This window comes from Grampus griseus (assembly GCF_964374135.1).
Source record: "Grampus griseus genome assembly, chromosome: 9".
NCBI classification, from domain to species: Eukaryota; Metazoa; Chordata; class Mammalia; order Artiodactyla; family Delphinidae; genus Grampus; species Grampus griseus.
The window spans coordinates 2,845,892-2,862,949 of NC_139003.1; the positions used below are offsets into that span (position 1 = coordinate 2,845,892).

Consider the following 17,058-nt stretch of genomic DNA (forward strand, 5'->3'; position numbering starts at 1 on the left):
CAGTGGCTAATGGATGAAAATAGTGATGCGATAGTGCTTTTCACATGCTACCGTCTCGTCTTAAATCACAAACCTAGGCAGGAACTCCCGCCCTGTCTCAGCACATCCGCTCTTTCCAGACCAGTCGGCCTTGTACCAGGCACTCGTGTTATAATTGTCCAGTAAGAGAGTCTTCAGGTGTGAATCTCTGAAGATCTACACGGAAAATCCACAAAGGACCAAGTTTGGGTCCTAGGCCTTGGATGCAGATTTCTTGCATCTTTCTTTGCATATTTTCGTGTTCTGGGTGTTTTTTTTTATTTGTTTGTTTTTTGTTTTTTTCGCGTTTTTTTGGCCACACCACACGGCATGTGGGATCTTAGTTCCCCGACCAGGGATCGAAGCCAAGCCCCCTGCAGTGGAAGCGCAGAGTCTTAACCACTGGGCCGCCAGGGAGGTGCTTTCTTTGCATATTTTGGCGGCATTCAGGGGTCAATATGAAATCCCCCTGTGGCTAATTTACCAAGAGCAAGTGTGGTGGTAGATGGGTGGGTAGTTGGCCAGCTTCCTAGTGTGTGAGATAAACGTGTTAGAGCTGAACTGAAGTATCTTTATTAACATTTTATAATATTAATACTTTTCAGAGTATATCCCAACTCTAAGGCTTTATCTGCTAGTTACATTATTACAAAGAGATCATCTGAAATTCTCAGAAAGTGAACATTCATAGCAAAAGGTCTATTTAAAACATGAAGTAGAAAAAGCAAGTTTAGATTTAAATAGGCCCCCTTCGCTCCTCTCTTTTTACCACCAACATAAAGGGAGTGTCTATAATTCAAGGGTGGGTAGTTCCCGGGCACCAGATGACTTGATTATGTCTAATCCAGGTCTTTAGATGAACTGCCAGAAACACTCCTCAGGTAAGATCGCAGGAGACTTTGAAAACTGGCTAAGTAAACACAGTGCCCTCGTCCCCATCCTGAGCTCCTCTTCACTCAGCCTCGCTTTAGCAGCTGAAGAGACGGGACGCGGAAATCTTTTGTGTACCTTTAGTGAAATGGGATATTCAGTCACCTGCTCACAGACCAGAGCAATTCCAGGAAACGTTTCAGTCCCCAAACTTACTCTGAAACAAGGCTTAGGCCAGCTCAGAGCAGGCATTACCCTGTTAGAGCCTCATGAACTGGATCAATCTCAGGCAAAGTCTTCCAGTCTCTGTGGTGAGGGAAATGTAGCAGCTCTCGGTTTTCTGTACATGAACAGCTCTGTGTTCCATGCAGGAGAAACTCACGGGTCTGGACTGTATTATAAATGTATCGGGTTGAGTATAACAAGGGGAGGGCTTTCTCTACTGCCATTGCAACGCTATTTCACGACTGAAAATAACTTTTGCAAAGCTGCGTCGCATAGTTGCCGGGGCGGGCGGGGGTGGGTTCGTGGGGGAGGGTGGGACAGGCGTCCTCTTGTCCCTCTGCTTTCCGGGAAGAGTCAGCGGAACCAAGGACCGCAGCTCAGCTCCAGCCCTGCCTCCCTTCCCAGAAGCCTGTTCTCTTTTCAAGCTTCCCTGCCAACATCGCTCGGGGGAGAGGGCAATTCCAGGGCATTTCCCGCAGCGCCGGGCCCTGGTTCACCTTTGGGACGGTGTGGGTCGTGCAGGATGGCTTCTCGGGCTGCTCTGGGTGCCAAACTGCGCACAGTTGTTACTTCTCTAATTAAAGAATCAAACAGCACCCACTCTTCGCTGTCTCAGTGGGTGAGACAGGTACCTTCACACCTGCCCCCCCCCCCGGCCTGGCACTGGGGCCCTGGGAGGAGAGCCTCTGAGGCCAGTTCTGACTCTCGTCCAGCCCAGCACCCGGCGCTGGTAGAGCAGGCATTCAGCGGACTTGTGCGGAGGGCAGCGTGTGTGGCGGGGCCCTGACAGCTTCGTCACCCGGGGCGGCTCTGCATCCGGCAGGGACCGAGGGAAGTGGACCTGGGGCAGGGCGCTGCTCCTCTGCCGTGTGGCCTGCCACTCGCGGCCCCTGGACATGCTGGCTGTTACTTGGGCTGGATGCTCTTCCCTTTCCCTGGGCTCTGTTTTCTGGGTGTCCAGACCCCCCCCCCCTTTCTAGTACAGGGAGAAAGGGCCCTCTCTCCCAGAGAGAGAGGATAGCATTCCTGGGAGAGGACAGAGCAAGGCCCAAGAAGACGCCCAACCTCCCAGGGTCAGTGGGAGGGGCAGGAGGAAGTTAAACTGGTCTGAACTACACGTCACTTTCCACCAGGAGGAAAACGAAGTTTCCCAAGAGGTTGTGTTGAAACTTAGTACATTTTGAAAAGCTATAAAATATTCTTCCATTCCAAATCTGAATGTCCTACAGAGAGAACCCGCCGCCTTTTTAAAGAAAAACCCATAAATACGATGGCTGGTTTTGAACCTTTAATAAAAGTAAAAAATGAATGCAAAAGAACACAATGCTGAAAACTTGGTGTGAACGTGGGTCCCGCTAATGTTCAAGCCTGGCGTAGTGCAAAGCGTGTTCGCACGAGTCGACATTCTACAGACGCAGATGGCTTTGGTTCATACACTCGCTATAAAGTATCGGCAACAAAATTCTTCAGATTCACATCTTTTGGCTACATTGTTTCTAACAGGTATAGATTTATTTCCAGTTTAAGAGAAAAAAATACTCACTGTGCATGATCAAGTATATTTGAAAGATTCAGTGCCTGCTCTCATCTAATAACTTCTGGTTTTTCATAAAATGCTGATAGCCTCATTGAAAACTCTTTTCACATAGCTGTGTGATTTCAGAAAAATGTGTAAGGGGGTCATTGCAAAGTTCAGAATGATCCTGTTTTCTTTTAAACAAAATTCCTCTAAAACAAATTAGCTACAGTAACCTAAAATTTACTCCAGGATATTTTCCTCAAAACAAAACCCAACTGCAACGAGGACCATCACGTGAGGGGAGCTGAGAGCACAGCCCACGGCTGCTGGCAGTGGCTCTGACCGCCAGCTGCTCAGGGGGAAGGAGTCTTTTCATCCAGCCATGTTCACAGAGTGTAAAACAACCAAAACATTTAAATTGCAAAATACAAAAAGGTAAATTTGTGAGTAAAAATTACAAGTTTACTAAACGCACAAAACTGGAGTATTTCAAAGGACCGGCTCAGTGGAGAGCACAGCAACGAAGTAACTGCACAACTGAGAGGGGCTGTTGCTGAATCTTGCCCCCATGCAGCACTGAAATGGAGAACCCTCTGTAACACCTCATACGTTAAAAAAATAAATATTTAAGAGGATACAAGGCTCAGGTTGGTTTTCATATACATTGCACTTGAAGTTGAAGACCCAGTACTTGCAAACTGGGTCTAACAAACATGGTCTATGCCATTAAATGAATACATTGTGCTCACCACGTCTTTGAGTATTTAGAAACACCAGATGTTTAATACAGTGACATACGCACTCTTCTTTTTACAAGGCAATCACAGATTGCAAATCCCATAGGGCTGTGGGAAAAAACAGTCATCTCTGTTCTGGAGTATCAAAGAAACACACGATTTTGGCTCACTAAGACTGAGACACACGGCAGGCAGGTGCCCCTCCTAGACGATTACGGATTCTGGATAAACTGCATAAATACTGAGGTGGACATTCCAGCACCTCACAGTGCAGAACGATGGCCTCTCATTGCCTTCTGCTCTCGGTAAGATTGTCTGCATGCGACTCCACGGAGGAATGAAAAGCACGGCCGTACGCTGGGACACGTGCGCAGCTGCGGGACGGGGCGCCCGGCACTGCCACCCTAAGCTCGCCGCCCCTGCCTTTCTCTTTTTCTACACAACCCTATTTTAGAAATCTTTTGGATAAGTAATATTCCTATTTTATCACACTTCATCTTTGTAAGCACCATCAAGCTCTCCCCTGGGCGCTGATACAAAACCAGAGCTGGTAGTTAGGCTTTAGGTTCAAGGCTTGGAAATATGGCAACTTGCTTTTAATGACACATGAAACCGAATCCTCGGGACCCTGCAGCCGGCCGGCCTGCACTTGGGGCCTCCTGAGCAGACCCAGGCGTGAATGCCATCAGGCAAGGTGACATCTCAACACAAGTGGTCATCTTCCCAGTCTGCTGCTCTAAAACAGGTGAACTGTTTTCCAGGAGTCACTTGTACAGTCAGCCCAATCTAAAAAGATTATTGAGGAAAAAAGATAATCTTTGTCACAATCCAGTATCCCAGATTTCCTCCCAAATCTTGCCATTCTTCAGGGTCAGTGGGTTTGAAGAGTCAATCGCTATGCGGCTTTTCAGGAACACCCTACATGCAAAAAGAGAAAAAGGAGCGAGAGAAAATCAGCACTAAATGTATACATATTTTATTTTATTATTATTATTTTTTTTGCGGTACGTGGGCCTCTCACTGTTGTGGCCTCTCCCGTTGCGCAGCACAGGCTCCGGGCGCTCAGGCTCAGTGGCCATGGCTCACGGGCCCAGCCGCTCCGCGGCATGTGGGATCCTCCCGGACCAGGGCACGAACCCGCATCCCCTGCATCGGCAGGCGGACTCTCAACCACTGCGCCACCAGGGAAGCCCAATGTATACATATTTTAATTAGCAATTAAGCCGATCCTAAAAAGTGAAAGATAAAAAATTCCTTTGAGTCGGATAAGATAATGGAGACGAGAAATGCGGAGCAGCAGACAAGCTCCAACAACCCCACCGCGGTCCTCTCCCTGTCCGGGGCTAGGAGAGCTAGGAGCCACTGTTTCACCCAGAAGACAGGGCCCGTCCCTCTCAGGCGAGGTGGAGGGTGTAACAGCTCAGGAGCCGTTTCTACACACGCTTCCTCACTGACCTGTACAGAAATTCAGGGAGGTGAACCCTGCACTTGTCACCGCTGTCCAGGCCCGGCCTGGTCGGTCCTCAGCAGAGGACAGATGTTCCACTGGAGGAGCAGATCCAAGACCAGATGACCTTCCTGAGGTCACAGGGCTGCATGAGGAGAGACCGCCACGCCTCCTGCCACGGAGCCAGAGCCCCAGCACACGTTCTAACCTCTGGCTTAGCAGCTGGCCGGCCAAGTGGAGTGGGGAGCGGTGTGCAAGGGCAGCTCTGCGCGCTCCCGAGGCGCCCAGCTCCAGCCCTGTGCTGCACCCACTCAGGCAGGTGGTCAGCCTCCTGAGTTTGTATTTCCCTATCTCTAAAGCGGGCTGACAAGAGTCCCTACCTCCAGACTGCTGTTACAGGACTCAGCTGACAGTGAAACTATTTATCACAACACCTTGAGTGCAACAGAAGTGCTAATTAATGTTGTTATTACTACCAGCAGCCGCTGGATGGCAAACAGGAAAGGCAAACTGAATTCCACGTGCCAGGGAAGCGCACCTGTAACCAGGTGTCCGGGGCCTGGGCCCCAGGAAGCAGGGCCACGCTCTTCGCCGTGGCAGCTGGAAGCCTTACTTTTTTTGAGAAAAGACTAAGCTACAAACAGCAACAGATACAGATTCTATAAAATGATGCTACGGACTCACTTTTAAACATGCAGGCTGACAACGAATACCACAAAGAAAAAGCCCCTCGGACCATTTAACACTCAAGCAAAGCCAACCTGTAGGTTTGGGGCATGGCTGCCCTTGATGGTAACCATATTTCTTTTAAGGGCAGTGGGAACTGAGAAGGCACGAGGGGGAGGGGTGCAGAGGCGCTGGGACGGTCACCCTCAGAGGGAACACAGCCATGTCGCACTGGACTCGGGCAGCTCTGGTCACTGTGTTGACCAGCGCCCACCTAAGGTCTCCACCTTCAGACCTTCATCTTCTTCACTCGAATCACGTCCCACCACAAAAGCCTTACTTGGTGAAGTTTTAAACCAAGAATTCACTCTTAAACACCGCCCCTAAAATACCACCTCAGATCCATCTTCTGTCTAAGGGCCCAGCGGCACAGCCAGAGGAAAAGGAATGGGCGGTGCTGACCAATCCCACTTCTAAGGCACTGAGCCATTTCCTGGGTTTTAAGGATGGAAATGAGCTTTCAAATTCTTAACAAAGAATAAGCTCACTTTCACAAATAAGATGTTAATTTTTTCCCTTTCTTTGAAGAAAGAAAATAAAGACTTGGCTTAAGTATTTTAACTCCTTCTTTAAAAAGAAAATGTTTAACTTGCTCTTTTTAAAGACTTTTTTGGGTGAGAAAGATTCTAGCAAGGTGCCAGTCTGTCCCAGCCTAAACTTTCAAGACTCCCCAAAGAGAATAAACATGAGGTTAACAATTCTTGGACACAAATACACAACAGCAGGGCACACATCCCAGTGTGTTAGGATGCACGAGCCTCAGGGGCCCTGGCTTACGTGCTAGGGTCCCCGCAGCCCAGGCCCCCGGGACCTTCTCCAGGTGACTGGGATCTGCAACTGCAGTGGCCAGGCAGGTGGAGGAGGGTAGCAGCCACACCTGCAGATGCTTTTACTGCAGTGTCCTCGCTCCAGCCCGCCACGTCCACCTGTTGCTGCTTGGTGGGGAAAGCCCACGCAACAAAAGGTCCTGGGAAGAACTACAGTTGGGCAGGGACACTCAATGTCGTGGGGAGCCACAGTTTTCTAAAACAAAGCTTAGTATAAATGGAGTTTTCATTCTTCAGCTCTGATATAATCTGAAGCACATTTAATTTCCTACACTTCCAATTCTCTTCTCATGAAAAATACAGTTTTGGCTTCACGCACTTATCTTTTACTGCTGCGACAGCATGCTTTAGAAAGGCTGCCTGCCAGCCCGCGGGGGTGGCAAGCAAGGCAGCATCCTCCGTTCAAGCCGAAGTGGACCGAGGATTTGCTAAGAGGAGGTTGAGAGGTTCAAGAGTCAGCAGAACTGGGTGTGAAGGCTACACACTTCCTGCTGGGCAAAGGCGGACTTTTTATTAAGATTCTCTACTGCTTTCGGGGTAGGTTCGTTTACAGATACTTTGAAGGATGGAAGAAGAGAGAAACAGAAAGGCAGAGACCAGTCTGGACAGACTCAGGGAGGGGCTGCTGGGGTAGGGATGAGAGTCTGGGAGCTGTGGGGGGACTGATTCGCTGCCTTGTCATCCGCAACCCAAGGCCAAGGCTTTGCTCCCAGTGAACAGACAGCACAGAGGCAGAGGGACCAGAGTCCTGCATGACCTCCACGTAAACGATCTCAACAGGGCACAGCAGCAGGTCTGCCCACCTCCTGACACACATCCATCCGCTGAGAGACCTGTCACAAGCTCCTGTACGCACCTTAGTGCTTCTGCTTCTACAAGTGCAGCTGGCCCTTGAACAACACGGGTTTGAATAGCACGGTTCCACTTACATGCGGATTTTTTTCAATAGTAAATGCTACAGCGCTGCGTGGTCTGCGGTTGGTTAAATCCACGGAAGCAGAGGGCTGACTCTACGTTACATTCAGATTTTCAACTTCTTGGAGGGCTGGTGCCCCAATCCACGTGCTCTTCAAAGGTCAACTGTAATGTTTTCATTGTAAATTTAAAAAATGCAGAAGAGAAAAAAACCCAAACTACCTGCAGTTCTCCTTCTCAGAAATCGCCACTTTCGTTCCTTTACACACCCCCTGTCCTGTTCCCTACCCTGGGAGCAAGTGCTGCACGCCTTTGCCAATCCGACTGACCGATCCTTTAAACTACTTAAACCTGGTTCCTCAATCTCAGGCCTCAAGCAACTCATAGGAGTAAGTCTCCCTCATTCGCTCGCCTGACTTCTGGCAGAAACACAGCTGTGACGTGATGTGCGATCGTTTTGCCTTCATTCACACTGACTGTGCCCTCCGCTGGGTTTGGAAACCTGGAGAAAAGGGACTTAGCTCTTTTCTCCCTTGGAGCAGCCGGCAGCGGGCGCCCGCTACCACATCTGTTCCGAGGACCCATGCTGGACGCAGCAGCCAGAGGGGGGAGTCGGGAAAACCAGCTGTGACTGCTCCTCCGGCTGGAAGGGGCCTGCCGTTTCCCCCTTCAGCTGGGATCCAGGCATAAGGGTTCACATTTTCATGGATGAAAATATGGCAGGAGCGCTGGGCTCAGAGACCCGGGAGGGTCGTTTCCCTTTGATGACCTGGGATGTTCATCACCCTCCTCCAGTATCAAGACACAACAGTAACATCCAAATACAAGTTTTTCCCCAACTTTAAAGAGTGAAAAAGAAGAAAAAGCTTAAGTGGGGAGAATTACAATTATGCCAGCTATCTGAAGTTAGGTTTAAAACTTTCATCTTTTCAAAAACGAAAATGCCTACGACAAGGATGGAATGATCGCTGATAAACCCACCTTCATTCAGCGTCGTGACCAAAGGTGTGATTGTGCCACTCTTGTAAAATAAGTTACCTTCAACCATTTCTAGGTGTTAGGAGCTTGTGCATGATGTGTAGTGTCTACCTCTATCAAAAAAGACCCTTGGGCTTCCCTGGTGGCGCAGTGGTTGAGAGTCCGCCTGCCGATGCAGGGGACACGGGTTCGTGCCCTGGTCCAGGAAGATCCCACATGCCGCGGAGCGGCTGGGCCCATGAGCCGTGGCCGCTGAGCCTGTGCGTCCGGAGCCTGTGCTCCACAACGGGAGAGGCCACAGCAGTGAGAGACCCGCGTACCGCAAAAAAAAAAAAAAAGAAAAAAAGGACTAAAGCTGTTTAAAAACCTTCATCATAAATGCATGGCAGCATCAGCCCAGCCTCCCAAAGTTATAACCAACTGGCTGAATGCTGTCAGTTTTAACTCCACGAAGAGTCACGGGGGTTGAAGACAACTTATCTCAAAAGCCCTGTTAGGACTCCTCAGCTAAATGGCACTGAAAATAAAAATCCCAAAGCAGTAAGGGATCATAAAGCGGCCTCGTTCTACTCTGAACCGGAAGGGGCTCCAGGGAGCAGCACAGGGGCACCACGAGACTGTGGCCACCGTGAGTGTGAGAAGAGCCAGGTCCTCTGATGCTCATGAGGGGTCGAGAAAGAAAGGCTTTTCAATTGAGTCTGTTCGTTTTGGCAAAAGCAGATCCACACAGAGTCACAAAAGGGCGGGAGGCAAGGATTTGGGCTCAGGAGCCGGTGGAACACATTACAAATTCTACCTTTTTGAAATTACTTCCATTTTTATGAAACAGCCATGCAGCCTTCAGTCTGGCCCTCCCAAGCCACCGTCAGCTGGCGCGAATAAACGGCTTGTTTCTAAAAACACCATCTGAGGAACCAAGTCAGTTTCTGAGAAAGCCCCAGAGTGTCTCTGAGAGAAATGGCCCTTATAAGATTCTAGTTTCTTTTTTTTTAGTTCATTTTATTTAAGCCTCGAGTCAAGGTCTATTCAAAATGACAGTTAAATGTCCACATTTCATCAAAGCGCTCAAGTGTCGACCATTAACTCCCGGAAATAACTGCTCAATCATCCTGACTTCGTTTGTCTTTCTGGCTCTCGGGAAGTGGCTCTGTGCGGGGGTCCCGTTTCTCTCTCTTTAGTTATTAGACAGGGTCCAGGCTGGAGTCCGCCTACCCAGGGAAGCTGAGCCCCCTCCCAGCCTGGTCCACACTCTCATGGGCCTGGCCTGGGGTCCTTTCCCTAGCATAGCATCATCTGTACCTGCGTGAAGGCGGGGAGGAAACTCATTATAAATCATTCATTTAGCCATTCAGTAACTTTTCTCTGCCAGTTATCACAGGAGCTGCAGTTCATCTGTAACGTGAGTGGAACTCTAGTTCCTTTTAGTGTGCGTTGTGAGTTTACGATTCCCTGAATCTTTATCGTCTAGCAAAGAGTAACCTGGGTATTGTACCTAGTTTTTTTAAATACGCTTTTCTGAATAATTGTTGCGAGTCTCAACTAGATATTTATCAACAGCAACCGTAACATATCACATACACTCAGCCTATGAAGCTGGAAACCACGGTTGGGCACGCAGGTGACAACTGTACGTACCATGGCTAGCTGTCGTCCTATGTTTCCCACGGTCACACCTCCCGAGAAGAAGATGCACGGGAGCCAGGAGCGGATGTACAGAAAGTCCGGGGACGTGTACCTGGAGAGAAGGAGACGTGAGCCCCTGGGCAGCCGGCTCCCCGGCGCAGGCGGGGCAGGCACACGGCGCACCAGCAGCGTCAGCATGTGACATCCACGCTCACCGCCACTGCTGGGTTTTCCTTTACATTAAATTACGCATGGTGCATTTTTAACATGTCAATCAACAATAAGCAGCGTTTCTGAGAATTTCATGTCTAAGTTTATGCTATGTAATTACAGAAAAAACATGACATCTTAGCTTAGAAGGTATTTTTTTAAAAAGTTAAGTAACAGCTTCCGGACGGAGGTGATATTTGAGAGCACATGCTTACTGATAGACACCATTGTACACCAGCAGCTGAGTGATCACAGTGGCGAGGAAGGCGATGGTGATCCCAAGCCCAAGGCCGCTTCTTGAACGGTCAAACGTCCACCAAAGGCCCAAAGACAGGGCTGCTAACGTCAAGGAGAGCTGAACATTATTGGCAAAATCCAATTTCTGGCGATGCAGAGTTAAGGAAAAGCGTAACGATTTTTAATATGGTCAAACCCAGAGAAGCCCCAGGGCCTACAGTTACGTGTGCACCACATAATTCTCCATCCATAGGAGCTGCCAGGCGAGCTGCAGAGAGCATCTGTTGGATACAAGGTTACCGTGACCGCGATGACCTGGAACTTCTCTGGGATCCCTGGGTTGAAAACTTGACTTTACAAGTAAACTTCCTGAAAGCTACATATAAAATTCTGCTGGTATTTCAGCCAACAGCATACTTGGCTAGTAAGTCATCTATAGTTCCCCTTTTACTTCTTGTTTTTATTAGTAGGTTGAACTGAGCAAGCCCAGTCTTCGCTCCACGTCTGCAAGAAGACACCTCACCAGGATGGCATCCAACACGACACGGTCACAGCTGGTGGAGACACGACTGGCTTCCGTCACAACACTGCTTACCAACTGCGGACGAAACAAGTTTGTCAGAGCCCAGACCTCTTATAATACCCTTTTCTGACATTCTTATCATTAAAATCAGGCTAGAGCAGATTTAAGAAGCAGTAGCTCTAAAATTAACTTTCTCCAAAAATATAATCTAGTTGTGCTAAAGAAACCATAAATCTTTTGAGACCTGGGAAACCACGGCCCGTCTTCCTGAAGAATGCACCGTGTACAGACACGCAGCATGTCTTGTGCGTCCACCCGTGGACGCCAGCACCTGATCCTGAAGTTAGCCTCCGCTAAGAACCCTATTCCCGAGGCCACACTTCTGACTGGCCCTGGGCCTTGCATGCTCATGCCAGGGAGGGACAGAGAAGCAGACAGGCTTCTCCTCCACCTTCTGGAAGGATCCGCCAAGAAGAGTGATGCTCTCGCCACTTCTCACTGGGCCACAGGAACCAGGTCTTCACGGTGGAAGGTGTAAGGTAGAAATGTAAAGGGCATTCACAAGGTGAACTCAGGATCCAACAGACGCTGCCTGAGAAAGGCCTGAATGAAGACGTCCACTGTGTTCCTGGTGTTAACTTTCCTGAAACGAACTGAAAGGACTCCAAGAACCATTATGAAAATTGCTGAGAGTAAACTGAGCAACGTGCTTTGAAATAACATACTCGGAAGAAGATGGTTCAAGTGACTCATGATGTGATATATACTCATTAAAAGTAACGAAACTTTCAACGTGTAACGTAAGAAGCTGCTCTGGACAGCACACCCACTGAAGGATACAGCACTGGCGTGATTGATACCAACAAAAACTGCGACACAGCGCATCACACTGGCCCACTCCCTCTTAAACTTGTGTGGCTCTCCAAGGCGACTGTCAATGCAGGGGTAAAGCAAGCCGACGACAGCTGTTGAAGAAAGACAAGGCAGCGGCGTTAGAGAACCGGCTGAAAATGACGTGATCTCTGCGTGGCAATTGTTAACATATTTCAAACCATTCCTTCTCCTAGAAGATTTATCAGCTACAGTGTAATATTTGAATTAAAACTAATTTCACATTTTTGTTCTCCTCGAGTACAAACAAACAAAAATCACTGTTTCGAAAAATTTAAAATAAAATCGCAGTTCTTTGGTTTGAAGCACAGAAGGAATGGAGCCGGGGTTAATTATCCATAAGCAAACTACTTCTGCGCCTACACAGGGGCCTCCAGCTTGCATCAGTGTTGTTCCTTCGTACAGTGGGGAGGGGAGCTGCCACGAGGGCCTTGAGGCCACGGCACCAGTGTGTATAGCCATATACTGAAAGGGTTTAGGAAAACAAAGCAGGAGCCTATCTTTCCAAGAACAAAAATGAGAACACTCTCCCCACCGCTTGGTAACCACAGCATCCCTCCTGTAACACGTCCCGGCCGGAACACAGCTCTCCACTCCAGCCTCGTGCTGAGAAGGCAACGTGTTTCCACAGCGCAGGGGATACACCCAGACTCCAGGGGGGAGTAGGCAGAGTTAAGAACAGTTGCGTCCCCTTGGGCACGGTTGCTTAACCTTCTGTAATTCAGCTTCCACGTCTGTAAAATGGAGCTACGGCAGAGTCCTTTTGTAAGGACGAAAGGAAGCAAAACATATAAAACTGCAAGGTAAGCAGTCCATAAACATGAGCTACGAAGCAGACAGGAGGGCATCCCTCCTGTAGCACCGTGGTCACTTAGGTACACGCTTGTTCTGCCCGCCAGACCAGGATGCTTGACGGGGGCAGTCCGCTCACTCTGTACTGCCAACAGCTGGGAGAGCTGGTGCTACAGAAAGCATCTGACAAATGTTTGCTAATCAGTGAATGCTGTGTGACCAGAGAAGTACTGTGACCTGAGCTGAGACCAATTCAGCAAGTTTATAAAACCAGCCAAATGACCAAGAAATTCTACTCAAAAAAGACAGTCCGCCTGTCCACAATTTAGACTGCTAACCCTGGGTCATGTTTTGTAGCTGGCCAGGTGTACTGCAGTATGAACTTTGAACAGGGGATTTGTTTTCCTTCATCTGTGGAGCCCAACGTTTTAGGGGGAAGGCCTGGCTTTGGCACGTTCACGGGCATCCCGAAAAAGGAAGTGTGGGAGGCCGCTCGGGCAGCAGTTCTGCCCACTCGGCCCACGTGACGGTTTGTTTTCAGTTACCCAGCGCTGTAGCATGTTCGCTGGGGCAGCCAATCGCACTGCAGTTCCCTCGCTCACCAGTTCTGCCAGCGGCCAATCGCACAGCTCGCTCGGGATGACAGCTGCGGGCTCCCCCAACACTGTCCTCAGGGCCGGATCAGTAAGAGGGAAGGACCTCGGTCAGCCTGGCACAAGCGTGAAACAGCCAATCATCTCCCCACCTGGTCCCCAATCGCTGGGCTTCTTCCAGCCTCCAGAGACTGGCATTGCGGATCACCATCTTCTCCCCCCGCCTCCTTCTCTAAATACAATCACTGGAGATGCACACTTCCCCTCTGCGGATGGTTCGATTTTCAAACGAACGGTTCTCAGAGGCTGAAAATCGTTCTTAACCAAACATCTTCAGTTTCTACTCACCAGCTGCTGTCCCACAGCACGGGGGAACCCACCAGGCGGAGGAGAAGATGGTGGCGATGACCTCCTCAGGGAACAGGGTGACGTTCCTTTGGACCTGCAGCAGGTTCAGCACCAGGGCCAGGACCACGCCCACTGAGAACAGCACCAGGCTCCTTTGCACCAGGTGGTGATGCCAGCTGGTGATGTGGCCGCTGCTGCCATGGCCTCCCACAGCAGCGCTCCCGGGCCCGTGAGCCGGGTCAGCGCCCCGGGCACTGTGGGCCACCAGGGGAGAGGGGCCTGACACTGAGGAGGTGATCATTTCTCCCACTTTGGCCTCCAGCCCTCTGGCACTGGCCCTCAGGTGGCTTCTGTGCTTCGCGCCCTTAGCGCAGGGACCGCTCCAGGGGTGGTCGTCCAGTCTGGGCATCAGCCACCAGTGTGACAGGCTTTCCTAGAAGGAAAAGGGGGTGTGGAGGTGGAACCCCGATCAAGTTCACTTCCAAAGGCCATGGCAGGTCCAGGGAGGCCCGGTCAGAGGGAGGGCTCTGCTCGCCTTCATCGCCGGTACGTCCAGGGAAACCCCCAAGGCCCTCGGAGTCAGCCGCTCAGGGGAGCCCACGGGCAGGTACCGCGGGGGAGGGCTGCAAGGACCCTGCCCACACACCCCGCCTGGGAGCTGCACAGGCTGTTTTCAGTGGCAGCCGGATTAGGTACACCTGAGCGTTGAGCGCCCGCCGCAGTGCCCCTCTGCATAAGCCCCGAAGTTCTGGCCCGTCCAGTCCAGAAGTTTTTCAGACCCCGTCCGTCTGCAGGAGGCAGACCCAGCCAGGCTAGCCTGGAGGCAGGCCGCCCAGGACAAGGTGCTGGGGTCCTCCGAACTGACAGGATCACTGGCAGAGCCCACCTGGGGTCGGGGGTGCAGCCCCCCGCTCCGGGACTCGGGCTGGGGTCAGAGCGTGCGCCCAGCCCCGAGGGTCGGTGCCGAGGATCCCAGTGGAAGGCCGTCTCGAGGGGCGGCTGCAGGGAGTGGAGGCGCCGGCACCCCGACATCACCACCCGGCCCGACACCGGGACCCCACCCTCGCCGCCACCGGCCTGGGTCCCCTCGCTGCGCCTCGCGTACCTGGCTGAGGGGCGCCCGCCCGCGGGCTCGCCGAGGGAGAAGATCGCCGAGGAGCGTCACGGCCCAAACCGCCTGGAGTTGAGCCCGCGGCGCTCAGCTCGCCGCGCAGCTTATAAGGCGGGCGGCGGGGCCCCGGGTCATGTGACCCCGCCGCGGCCCGCCGCCCGCCCCAAGCGCCAGGGGGCGTGGCCACCGCGCGCCCCGCCCCTCCCGCGCGCCCGTCCGCTCGCGGTCTGGTGAGGCGGCCGCGACCAATCGGGGGCGGGCGACCCATATGACGTCATTACACGCCACCGCAGCCCTGCGTCCGGCGCACTGACTTGGGAGCGCGGACGGACGGCGGACTGACGGCGCCGGGGGCCAGACGGGGGGAGCCGGACGGGGGCGGGGGGCCGGACGGGGCCGGACTGACGGACGGGGTTGTGGGGGAGGGGACGGACACACCGAAGGGCGGAGCTGGGAGGGGACGACGGGCTGGGGGACCGATGGACGGGAATGCGGGGAATGCCCGACGGCGGACCGATGCACGGCGCTGCGGGGCTGTGTCGACAGGCTGGGGGACTGACCGACGGACGGGGCCGGGGAGTGGGGCACAGGCAGACGGACGGGGCTGGCCGAGAGCGCCCCGGACCTCGGGCGGGCGGCTCCCTGCGCAGGTTCGGACCGGACGGCGGCGGGAGGGCCATTTCCAGCAATTGGCAGCCGCGGGCCTGGCGTCGGGTGGTTGAACATCTTAGTCCCCAGACCCTGACGCAGGCGTGGCCCATTCCAAAACTTCCCCAGTGAGGCCTCGCCAGCTGGTCACTCTCTGCACCTGCTTGTCACCTGATAATACTCTGATCTCTATCCCCTGTCCTCCCTGAGGCTCCTGACACCACAGCTGCTAATTTAAAGCGGGTTCGTGTGTGCAGTGACCAGAAGGTGCTGGCATGCGTAGTAAGGGCTCGGAGATATGAGTTGTTTATCGTGTGTGCAAGGATGTGCGTGTTGTTAAGGGTACTTTTATGTTTCCCAGCCACCAGAGTGGTTCTGAAAACTTACGACATAAGATCTTTTATGAAAATGAAAGTGATGAAATTTTCATAAAATAATTTCTTCTAGTTTCTAACTTTCCTTTCATGGGAAAACAAACCATCAAAACCACTCATGAAAAAATAAGACGTTGTTTTATCTTGCTGATGTAATATATTTATACCCCGTTTGCCACATGGGTCTCACCATCTAAAGAGGAGGCAGGCTCCTCGCCGACTGAAAACCCACATCTTGTTGAGCAAGGTCGTATTATTAAGATGTCCTTGAAAAACAGTAGAGAAAGTTTATGGTCTTTTGTACTGTCTGTGGGTGAGCAGAGATTGAGAGGAAGTTTGTGCTCTAAATAGCAAATTCTCTCACGGCCAAGAGACCCTACAGGCTTAGGCAGTGTGAAATACCATATTGTGTGGCATCTTCCACATCAGGGTTTCTGGCTTTATGCCAGAAGGTTAAAAAAACCCTGAACATCTTCCAGAGGTATCAACATTTCTCAAATTTGATTTGGAGGGTGGGGGTAGGATTCACAAGAATTTCTAATAGTAATCAGGAGACTTCAAGGAAAAGTAATGCTGGCAGTGGATATGTTTACTGTCCCAGACCATAGCGGTGTTTCCTTAGGAAACCTGAGAGGCGCTACAAAAGACAGTTGCCTTGTTAGCGTGTTCCTGTTGCCCCAGGGTCAGAACTGGTTTCTCTTCTTTGTCTCCTTTACCTGACGGGCTAGACACAGCCTGATTGTGTGGATGTCCTACCCCCGGTCCATGATGCCAACGTGGCATGAACTTAACCTAATCTTCTACTTCTATGAAAACATAAAAGACTGTTGTCACTGTGGATTATAACCAAAATTGCTCTCCAATGGTTATGTTCAATCGAGACAGCATTTGCTAATAATGTGACTTGTTTTCATTTCTTGAGCCTGACCCAGACAAAGCAGGAGTTGGTGGAAAGGAGGGTTCCGTCTTCAGCTCTGCCTGTGGGCAGGCAGGGCCAGGCTTTCCTCTCTCTGCCCTGGTCACAACTATGTACTTTGTTCCCAAAGGTTCAAAGTAGTTTTGACTCCAAGGAATCCAAGAAAGGCTTGGAGCCTTGAAAGGCTCCAAGTGGCCTTTCTCTCTTCTTCTCTCAGGAAGTCTGCATAAGTACATGAAGATATGTTTCTCTGTGTGTGTGTGTGTGTGTGTGTCTGTGTCTGTATGTGTGTGTGTGTCCGTGTGTGTGTGTGTATACCTTCACGGTAATGTTGGAACCCACAAAGTTCCAAAAAGCTGCCCAGCTATCAAGCAACAGGAAACTGGTCCGATAAAAGGTGGCACGTCAGTACGATGGGATACTGTATAATTGAGAGTCATCCCTTCTTCAACCATCAGAGGACTGTGCTGGGTCTGCCCTACCCCACCCTCAAGTTCAAGTCCCATACACACAGGTTAGGAAGCGCTGAT

The 17,058-nt window shown here is 51.2% G+C and overlaps 1 protein-coding gene across 3 annotated transcripts; it reads right to left on the reverse strand.

Annotated features, from left to right (window-relative positions):
• Positions 1–2,393: 2,393 nt before the first annotated feature.
• On the reverse strand, positions 2,394–14,711 carry INSIG1 (insulin induced gene 1). Of its 3 annotated transcripts, none has more exons than XM_082662529.1 (6): positions 14,585–14,711; positions 13,480–13,912; positions 11,696–11,820; positions 10,311–10,477; positions 9,898–9,997; positions 2,394–4,155 (listed from the first exon to the last, which is right to left on the reverse strand). In XM_082662529.1, exons 2-6 carry the CDS (start codon positions 13,886–13,888, stop codon positions 4,072–4,074), a joined length of 885 nt encoding a protein of 294 aa, XP_082518655.1. In that variant the 5' UTR covers positions 13,889–13,912; positions 14,585–14,711; the 3' UTR covers positions 2,394–4,071. The 3 variants fall into 3 exon arrangements, with proteins under 3 accessions (XP_082518655.1, XP_082518656.1, XP_082518657.1); XM_082662530.1 differs by having other exon boundaries at positions 2,394–4,287; XM_082662531.1 differs by lacking the exon at positions 2,394–4,155 and adding an exon at positions 9,315–9,561.
• Between the last annotated feature and the right edge of the window lie 2,347 nt (positions 14,712–17,058).

What these genes read in the sequence shown, in the direction of transcription:
- INSIG1 (XM_082662529.1), bottom strand. Translation starts at nt 13,888, where the DNA reads ATGCCCAGACTGGACGACCACCCCTGGAGCGGTCCCTGCGCTAAGGGC. An exon ending in GTGCTGTGGGACAGCAGCTG is followed by an intron (nt 11,821 to 13,479) that starts GTGAGTAGAAAC and finishes TTTCTTCAACAG; the next exon opens with CTGTCGTCGGCTTGCTTTAC. An exon ending in GTGTACAATGGTGTCTATCA is followed by an intron (nt 9,998 to 10,310) that starts GTAAGCATGTGC and finishes CCTTCTCTCCAG; the next exon opens with GTACACGTCCCCGGACTTTC.